The sequence below is a fragment of the Mizuhopecten yessoensis genome, unplaced genomic scaffold, assembly GCF_002113885.1.
Source record: "Mizuhopecten yessoensis strain PY_sf001 unplaced genomic scaffold, ASM211388v2 scaffold9569, whole genome shotgun sequence".
Taxonomy (NCBI): Eukaryota; Metazoa; Mollusca; class Bivalvia; order Pectinida; family Pectinidae; genus Mizuhopecten; species Mizuhopecten yessoensis.
This window is the reverse complement of record NW_018408113.1, coordinates 63,735-74,548: the sequence shown is the minus strand read 5'-3', so window position 1 is coordinate 74,548 and position 10,814 is coordinate 63,735. Positions and strand designations below refer to the sequence as shown.

The 10,814-nt window shown below is 36.6% G+C and overlaps 1 protein-coding gene across 1 annotated transcript in view; it reads right to left on the bottom strand.

Annotated features, from left to right (window-relative positions):
* Positions 1-3,313: 3,313 nt before the first annotated feature.
* The window catches only part of LOC110458412, a 17,909-nt gene continuing 10,408 nt past the window's right edge, over positions 3,314-10,814 (bottom strand). The window contains exons 13-19 of the mRNA XM_021510092.1: positions 10,394-10,449; positions 10,030-10,081; positions 6,347-6,381; positions 5,872-5,994; positions 4,841-4,885; positions 3,961-4,050; positions 3,314-3,606 (exon numbers count right to left, since the gene is read on the bottom strand). Coding sequence (XP_021365767.1) covers positions 3,502-3,606; positions 3,961-4,050; positions 4,841-4,885; positions 5,872-5,994; positions 6,347-6,381; positions 10,030-10,081; positions 10,394-10,449 — 506 coding nt within the window. The 3' untranslated portion in view covers positions 3,314-3,501. The remainder of the gene's footprint in view (positions 3,607-3,960; positions 4,051-4,840; positions 4,886-5,871; positions 5,995-6,346; positions 6,382-10,029; positions 10,082-10,393; positions 10,450-10,814) is intronic.

Sequence of the window (10,814 nt, the reverse complement as noted above, 5' to 3'; positions counted from 1 at the left end):
ATGCACAGTACTCCATTGAAGGATAACAATGGAGAAATAGACGGCTACCTTAGTCACCATATTGCTGACTCTAAAGTTTCTGGAACTTACTCCTGAGAAGTTTTTAATTCTCGCACTTGGCTGTTTTTAACTGTTAAATGTTGCTATGAGAAAAACAGATGGCAGCAACTTGGCTTTTGAGAGAAAAAAGGGTGGTAGCGGTAAAGAGGTAGCAGCAGTAAAGAGGTAGCAACAGTAAAGAGGTAGCAGCAGTAAAGAGATAGCAACAGTAAAGAGGTGGCAACAGTAAAGAGGTAGCAGCAGTAAATAGGTAGCAACAGTAAAGAGGTGGCAGCAGTAAATAGGTAGCAACAGTAAAGAGGTAGCAACAGTAAAGAGGTGGCAGCAGTAAAGAGGTAGTAGCAGTAAAGAGGTAGCAACAGTAAAGAGGTAGCAGCAGTAAAGAGGTAGCAACAGTAAAGAGGTAGCAGCAGTAAAGAGGTAGCAGCAGTAAAGAGGTAGCAACAGTAAAGAGGTAGCAGCAGTAAAGAGGTAGCAGCAGTAAAGAGGTAGCAACAGTAAAGAGGTAGCAGCAGTAAAGAGGTAGCAACAGTAAAGAGGTAGCAGCAGTAAAGAGGTAGCAGCAGTAAAGAGGTAGCAACAGTAAAGAGGTAGCAGCAGTAAAGAGGTAGCAGCAGTAAAGAGGTAGCAACAGTAAAGAGGTAGCAGCAGTAAAGAGGTAGCAGCAGTAAAGAGGTAGCAACAGTAAAGAGGTAGCAGCAGTAAAGAGGTAGCAGCAGTAAAGAGGTAGCAACAGTAAAGAGGTAGCAGCAGTAAAGAGGTAGTAGCAGTAAAGAGGTAGCAGCAGTAAATAGGTAGCAACAGTAAAGAGGTGGCAGCAGTAAATAGGTAGCAACAGTAAAGAGGTAGCAGCAGTAAAGAGGTAGTAGCAGTAAAGAGGTAGCAGCAGTAAAGAGGTAGCAACAGTAAAGAGGTAGCAACAGTAAAGAGGTAGTAGCAGTAAAGAGGTAGCAGCAGTAAATAGGTAGCAACAGTAAAGAGGTGGCAGCAGTAAATAGGTAGCAACAGTAAAGAGGTAGCAGCAGTAAAGAGGTAGCAGCAGTAAAGAGGTAGCAACAGTAAAGAGGTGGCAGCAGTAAAGAGGTATTAGCAGTAAAGAGGTAGCAACAGTAAAGAGGTGGCAGCAGTAAAGAGGTAGCAGCAGTAAAGAGGTAGCAACAGTAAAGAGGTAGCAACAGTAAAGAGGTGGCAGCAGTAAAGAGGTAGCAACAGTAAAGAGGTAGCAGCAGTGTGGCTGTGAGGGAACAGAGACGACAGTAGTGTGGTTTTGGAGAAAGAGAAGCGACAGCAATGATGTGAGAAAATAAGACTAGAGGTGGAAGCAGTGTGGCTATGGTAGAGTATACCGGTGTGAGATATCCTTTTCTCCAACCCTTCACAGATGTGTCTCCCGTTTTAGCCGGGAAAGATCAGCTTGTCACTCCCTCGGGGGAGATAACCTCGTGCCGATTAGCACGTGTTCAATTGTGACGTCGTCAAAAGTGAATGACGATATGCATTACCCACATGTGTTTTTGTTTACAAACATGGCGGACTACTGTCGATGGAGCTGTGACTGAAATAATAGGATGGGAGAAAAATCCAAACCGAGGGGTAGTATCTTTGATTGTCTAACCCTCCTCGGGTTGGAGATTTCTCTGTCACACCCTCAAGGTAGGGGAAGTTTCTATTAATCATGGAGGGTTTTAAAATGCATGTTTAACAGGTAATAGAGCATTATCATAGAAACGCTCTGTAAACAGATTGCTTTATGTAATACCATCTAAATTTCTGCCGTCACTTCAACAATACAATGACGTCACGTCAACAATCCATCAACGTCACGTCAACCCTGAATTTAGCCCGTAACGGTAACATTACATGTGTTACACAATGGGAGAACAGGGTAAGAGAAAACGAATCATTCATCCCCTTGTGGTTAAGATAGGGAATCTCAACTTTTGGGGAACGATTCTTAAGTTGCCAAACACTCGGCAAAGCCTTGTGTTTGGCAACTTAAGAATCTTTCCCTCGGGTTGAAATTTAAGAATCTCACCCCAAGGCGGTGAGAGATTTTATTAATCTCAGCACACGTTGACGTTTTAGAAAACATTAACAAGGACATCGAGACACAGGCCAAGAGGGGCGATGTATATGGTAACCAGTTTATAAAAGGACATCGTTTCAATTAATGTTGACGCCCGCCATTTAAACAGAGACGAAATGATCGGAGGAGAATTATGGACACTATTTCATTGGATGACTTTTTGTGGACGCCGCACTTTTAACTCGTAAACTAGGTTATATCGTAGATTGTAAAGTATCTATAAACTACCATTGTCAGCACACAGGAAAAACACAGAAATAAAACAATAGGAACTATTATCAATCTGTATAGCATGTAAGTGATATGTAGCCTTTGGATAAAGCTCGTAACCCAGAATATGTAAAGAGTCGTTGAAGATGAGCACTTTTGATATGACTTTGTAGTTAGGTTTTTTCTTGCAGTCTTGTATAAGGAAATCTAGGATACGACACAAGATGATCTGGGTACATTGTGTAGGAATAACACTAACGCATATTTGTTACAGTGGCACTACATTCTTACGATGTTTGTATTTTTTGTCCTCAAACGTGGTTTTACATTTGGATATGATCAGTTTTGGCGTCCAGGATTGTTATTAGAAGTTTATCTTCATATAATAGTGTTGTTAGTAATATATAGTATAATTAAATAAATGAGTTCTTTACTCCGATTGTGTTATATACATCTATCATCAAACGTGTTGAAAGTAATCTTTACTTATTCCAGACATTGCAGACATGTTATAAGTTATATATTCTTTTCAAATAGTGACGTCAATAATCCGTCCTATTCAAGACGTGTTGTAATAGGTATACGGTATTTTGTATGCAGATAATGAAATAAAGTAGGACAATCAGTATATTCCAGCGGTAGTTCAAAATTAATAACAAGTTATATTCCAGGCGGAAGTGATGTAATTAATCTGTTTTATTTTTTATTACACTGATTGTCCTAGTTTATTTCATTATCTGCATATCAGACACCAACCAAAGCTGAATCAGCTCTTCTGTTTGGCTAGATAGTTACTTTTAATTAATATTTTATGTAATACGGAAGATTATTTATGTATATTTTTGGTTTGAATAAAGTCTCAGTTGCCATTTTGTTCGAAATTTCGTTCTCTGATTAGGGTACCAATGAAACAAAAAGATACTCACGTTTTTTTTTCCAAACACATTTTATTTCTAGTTCGTTAAAATAAACATTAGTTTGATGTATCAATTACAGAAATCGATAAAATGCCACGATGTTATCCTCCAGAAGATGGGGCTAAAGTCACTAAGCCTCGACAAACCGATGATAGCATGATGATGATTCAGGGACATTCTGGCGAGGGTATGATGTCATATCAAAGACTTTATGTTTAGAACATATGATTATTTGGACATGGCGTCGTGTAGTACCTGGTGTTTGTACGTGTCCCATGTTAACTTATCCTCCACGGCGTCCCTCACCTGGGAGTTGCTAGGATACGGGGGTACCTGAATAATAGACAGTACATATGTAGACACGAGGTACTAGGCGTTGTAAATATATTTCTCCAAAAATGTAATCAATATAAACCCATTACATATTTAACATCACAATACCCTGTGATTTTCAAATTTACGTGTGTAATTGTTTTCATGTGTTATGTGAAACAAGATATCCAACTGGTTATGATTGATGAAGATCAATATCCTCTGTAACGGATTTGTTATTGTTTTTATCAGGGTTTTACATTCCGCTAGAGCCGGACTCCTTTACTGCTGTATATCTTCTGGATAGGATAGAGATAGGAGTATTTACTTGAGCTTTAAAATTATACACATGTATAGTACAGATATAGTACATACTCTGTATACAAGACGTCGCTTTAAGTCATCATCCATGTGGTCCCTGAAGAATTGTTTCGACAGTAAAATACACTCGGCACCATTGCTGACCTGAAATTATCAACAAACCACTAGAATACATTATTCACAGCCCTTATATATCCCACCAACCAAAACTGATGTTATAATCTTTAAACAGCAAGAACTATTCGCGTGAATGATTTCTAATAGGAAACTGTTCGGGTCTTCCCGCCGAACTGTTTGAGTAATCAGGGACCAATCAGGACACGATGTCAAATTATGACGGAAATTCCCGAAACGTTTCCGATCGACGTTCGCCGCCAGACGGAAATGGTAACCATAGAAAACGCGATCTTGTTCCCGCAAAAATTCTGTTTCGCCATTTGGTAAAAACAGCTTGTTTTGATATATTTTGAACTGAAGGAAATAACAGACAATGTTAAAATAATAAATCCGTTTTGTTCTGAATGTAAATGTACGGATTTAAATGTATCTTTTAACATTTATGAAGGTGCGTAACACAGTTCCGTTGAAACGCGCGCATTATGAAACCTGTTTGAACGGTTATGTGATTCATACCGTCATGGAAATCGGAAAGAAGCATCAATCCTTAACAATACACACTACATTAAAAAAAATCAATAATGGTATACACAAATATCCTTAAAATACAAGAACTTTCTGTATTGGAATGTACCGGGTTACATCCAAAGAGGTATCAGTCTACATTACGAATGGGGCAAATATCAATATGACAACATCATATTACACATGGCAACCCCGTAGCAGGGTAGAACCAGAGTAGATGAAACAGCTCCCGGAGTACATTAATTTCAAAATCAAAGAAAAATATGAACATCGAGAAAGAAATTGGACTCACCAGACTCAAAGTTGGCAGCTGTTTATAAAGTAGTGACTGCAAACCCTGCAAGAACAACAAGGACTGGTCACAGACCGACAACAAGGACTAGTCACAGACCGACACCAAGGACTAGTCACAGACCAACAACAATGACTGGTCACAGACCGACAACAAGGACTGGTCACAGATCGACAACAAGGACTAGTCACAGACCGACACCAAGGAATAGTCACAGACCAACAACAATGACTGGTCACAGACCGACAACAAGGACTGGTCACAGATCGACAACAAGGACTAGTCACAGACCGACACCAAGGACTGGTCACAGACCGACAACAAGGACTGGTCACAGAGCGACAACAAGGACTGGTCACAGACCGACAACAAGGACTAGTAACAGACCGACACCAAGGACTAGTCACAGACCAACAACATTGACTGGTCACAGACCGACAACAAGGACTGGTCACACACCGACAACAAGGACTGGTCCCAGACCGACAACAAGGACTGGTCACAGACCGACAGCAAGGACTGGTCACAGACCGACAACAAGGACTAGTCACAGACCGAAAACAAGGACTGGTCACAGACCGACAGCAAGGACTGGTCACAGACCGACAACAAGGACTGGTCACAGACCGACAACATACACTATTAGCACTCCAACAGTTTACTTATATATAGTGGTTGGTTGGTTGGTGTTCAAGTTCAACATAACTTTAACGCGAAACCTCACGAAACATTCAAGACCAAAAATAACTGGTTCTGGTACAGTGAAACCTGCCTTTAAGACAATCTATCTATGATAAAATCCTACAGCCGAATAACTGCCGACCCGTCCTCATAACACCTCGTATGCACTTTTCTTTGCCAATAAATACCGTTTTGCTTTCTAGCCATTTGTGATTTATATAAACAGGTTGCACTCATATTAAAAAAGATAGTAAACGATAATAGATTACAAAAATGAAATTGATAAATAAAATGTCTTCAAAATATTGAAATCAAACATGTTAGATAGAGGATTATGAAATCCTACTTACGAAGCATTCGCGTTCAGTGACGATATCTACTTTGAGGTAGAAAGTGTGTCCCTTCGCAGAAGACTCGCGAAAGTCTGCCCTAGGGCTGCCATGGCGAGTCGTCTTACACTTTCTTCTTGGAGTCTAAAATTCAACAATTTCATTCCATTTACAGTTCTTGAAATGTTTAATGGATGATAAAAAAAGAACGTAGTGACTTCTAATTGAGTTTTTACTATTCTCGATCGAAGCAAATTAACTTCAAAGAACAATTGATTAGTCTGCGGGAGTGTTGAGCTAGCTCAAAACATCATGTGTGAAATGTTTGGGATGTATAGAAAAGTTACTGACATTGGTCTCAATGTGAGAGGAAACGAGTTTTCTTCCGTTTCTGTTATTTTGAGCTACGTTAATGTATGTGTATATATTCCAACTATAAACAGTGGACGACACATATACACCAATATCACAGTGTGCTGACAAGTCGTTCACTCACCGACTCGGGAGACTTCTGTGACACTGTGCTATTAGCTGAAAATAACAACAAATGATTTAGTAATGCAGACAGAAAGATGTTTTCGTTAATCAATATACTGCGTTATCTGACAACCCTAGCACCTAAATGGCCAATAAGTCAAATTATGAAAGTAGCATTATTGTTTTTAATATGGAATGCAAAATAGGACAAGCTATAATATAATAGGATTTCAATCGTTGGGATCACGAAGCAATATTGAAAAAAACCCAACATGTACCACAGTATCAATACAGAGGTGTAATATCTACCAAAAATATCTACCAAAAAGTGGTAACATATAAGGAAGGAAATCTACCATAACGTCAATACACAGAGAAAAGATAAACCACAGTAGCAACACACAATATAGCATACAATTTACAGTATACAAAATACACGATACCAAATACAAAATATAGCATACACGATACAAGATACAAGATACAAAATATAGCATACAATATAGAAGATACAAAATATAGCATACAAGATACAAGATACAAAATACAAAATATAGCATACAAGATACAAGATACAAGATACAAAATACAAAATGTAGCATACAATATACAAGATACAAGATACAAAAAATAGCATAAAATATACAAGATACAAGATACAAAAAATAGCATAAAATATACAAGATACAAGATACAAAAAATAGCATAAAATATACAAGATACAAGATACAAAAAAAAAAATAAAAAAAAAAAAAAAAAAAAAGAAACAAAAAACAAAAAACAAAATAAAAAATATAGCATACAATATACAAGATAGAAGATACAAGATACAAAATACAAGATACAAGACACAAGATACAAGATACAAAATACAAAATACAAGATACAAAATAAAGCATACAATATACAAGATACAAGATACAAAAAATAGCATAAAAGATACAAGATACAAGATACAAAATATAGCATACAAGATACAAGATACAAAATACAAGATACAAGATACAAAATACAAAATACAAGATACAAAATACAAAATATAGCATACAAGATACAAAATATAGCATACAAGATACAAGATACAAGAAACAAAATATAGTATACAAGATACAAGATACAAAATATAGCATACAATATACAAAATATAGCATAGAAGATAGAAGATAGAAGATAGAAGATACAAAATACAAAATACAAGATACAAGACACAAAATATAGCATACAAGATACAAGATACAAAATATAAGATACAAGATACAAAATATAGCATACAAGATACAAGACACAAAATATAGCATACAAGATACAAGATACAAAATATAGCATACATGATACAAGATACAAGATATAAAATATAGCATACAAGATACAAGATACAAAATATAGCATACAATATACAAAATATAGCATAGAAGATAGAAGATAGAAGATAGAAGATACAAAATACAAAATACAAGATACAAGACACAAAATATAGCATACAAGATACAAGACACAAAATATAGCATACAAGATACAAGATACAAAATATAGCATACAAAATACAAGAAGCTTTATTTGACGTCGAATCGGGTGAACAGTTAGCATAAGCTCTCAGGAGCTTGTATTTCGACAAACATGTTAAATATAAATAATGGTATGAGACAAACACAATACATGAAATTAACAAATATCACACATGAGCATATATAATTATAGCTCATCATTTGGTGCATCAGGTTTCCAAGGGTTGGGGAGCCCCCTACCAGTGAGGTCTGCTTAATGCGCACATCTTAGTAGTTTAGGAAAGTTATAAATATCAATTTCATCACATAGAGAACATCTGTACTTAAAGTTAAAAGACTGGACTAGTATGTTTAAAATTCAACAGAATCAAAATTGAGAAAAAAATATGTATTGAACACATATTTTGTAAAATATAACTAGATCTAGTACTGGTAAGATTGGAGTACGATTTGGAATCACTAATATTCATGAAAATACAAAACAAAAATAGTTAAAAAGTAGCACATCATTTTAGCGCATAGCGGAGTCAAAAAGCGGCATCACACAAGAACAAAGTAGAAATATATTACCACATAACAATCAAACAATATGCTGCAGTGGCTACACAAATGAAGATATATATCTCAGCCACAACACAACAGGGGTGAAATATATCACAGTCACAACACAACAGGGGTGAAATATATATCAGCCACAGCACAACAGGGGTGAAATATATATCAGCCACAACACAACAGGGGTGATATATATCTCAGCCACAACACAACAGGGATGAAATATATCACAGTCACAACACAACAGGGTTGAAATATATATCAGCCACAACACAACAGGGGTGAAATATATCACAGTCACAACACAACAGGGGTGAAATATATCTCAGTCACAACACAACATGGGTGAAATATATCACAGCCACAACACAACAGGGGTGAAATATATCACAGCAACAACACAACATGGGTGAAATATATCACAGCCACAACACAACATGGGTGAAATATATCACAGCAACAACACAACATGGGTGAAATATATCACAGCCACAACACAACAGGGATGAAATATATTACAGCTACAACACAACAGGGGTGAAATATATCTCAGCCACAACACAACATGGATGAAATATATCTCAGCCACAACACAACAGGGGAGAAATATATCACAGCCACAACACAACAGGGATGAAATATATTACAGCTACAACACAACAGGGGTGAAATATATCACAGCCACAACACAACAGGGGGGAAATATATCACAGTCACAACACAACAGGGGAGAAATATATCTCAGTCACAACACAACATGGGTGAAATATATCCCAGCCACAACACAACATGGGTGAAATATATCTCAGCCACAACACAACATGGATGAAATATATCTCAGCCACAACACAACAGGGGTGAAATATCTCACAGCCACAACACAACAGGGATGAACTATATCACAGCCACAACACAACATGGGTGAAATATATATCAGCCACAACACAACAGGGATGAAATATATATCAGCCACAACACAACAGGGATGAAATATATCACAGCTACAACACAACAGGGGTGAAATATATCTCAGCGTCAACAAACATGTACCCCTATAATAACATAAGACAAAACCTCGGGTTATAAACCAACGATGTAATTTGTGCTTGCACACGTAACACAGTTAATGATTTAAGTCTGTGGTGCAACGATTGGAGTCAGGATAAAATCCTATGCAGCCAGGTATTAACATATGGCCCTAGACATGGGGTTTAAAGGAAGACTGGTGCTATGCACCTGGACTAGAGGAACATTCTTGTCATGACTCCCAAAATCACAACATTTTGGTAGCAAGCGTAGTTTTGTGAGACCTGACTTTCCGGATATCAGGAGAATCCGAATTATATGGTAGGATAAGGCGGAATCAGGAAACATTTGGGTTAAAGACAATGAAACCAGCATGTAAGGCTATTATAAGACGTGCAATAGTGCAGATATCGTTTTGAATCAAGCGTCTTTTCAGTAAGGTTTAACTGTATGCCGGTCGTTTTCCAGCGGTGTGTTGAGCTAGTTTTATATTCGGCACCTTTCTCAAAGAATTTATTTAATTATTTAGAGGTCATTGCCAGTACTTACATTCGATACTGTTTTATTAGTTTGTCTTCTATTAACTTATTCTGGTAACCATATTGTCAACACTTACCTAAGGTGATGTTTGGCAGGACTGTTTTCAGGTGAGCTAACGATAGCTTGGACTACAATGAAAGCCACACAGTGTTTATGCTTAGTCTATACTATATATATATACGGTATACGATATACAGAGTATATATATATACGATATACAGAGTTAAAAGTGATAATATATTTATATGGAATAGTACAGTGCTGAACGTAATTATATTTTTATATTGTACAAACTTGATACAAAAAGTTGAATATAATGAGACTTTGTAATGATAGCTATTGGTATGTTATAGAATTAGTATTACAACTGTGAATATCACACTGCAAATTCATTACAGCAATTTTATATAAAATCAATGTTGTGATAGATATGCGCACACCTTTGATTTGCGGGAACTGAGCATCTCTTTGGAGGAAGAAAGACAAGGCTCTGAAACTGAAATCAGATCTAATAAGGAAAATTTATAAAACAAGTTCTGCCATACGAAAGTCCACAGTAATGCATCACGGTAAGACATTACAATAGGACATCACAGTAAGATATAACAGTAAGATATTACAATACAATATAACAGTAAGATATAACAGTAAGATATCTCATGAAGATATAACAGTAAGACATTACAATAAGACATCACAGTAAGATATAACAGTAAGATATAACAGTAAGACATTACAATGCAATATAACAGTAAGATATAACAGTAAGACATTTCAATAAGACATCACAGTAAGATATAACAGTAAGATATAACAGTAAGACATTACCATACAATATAACAGTAAGATATAACAGTAAGA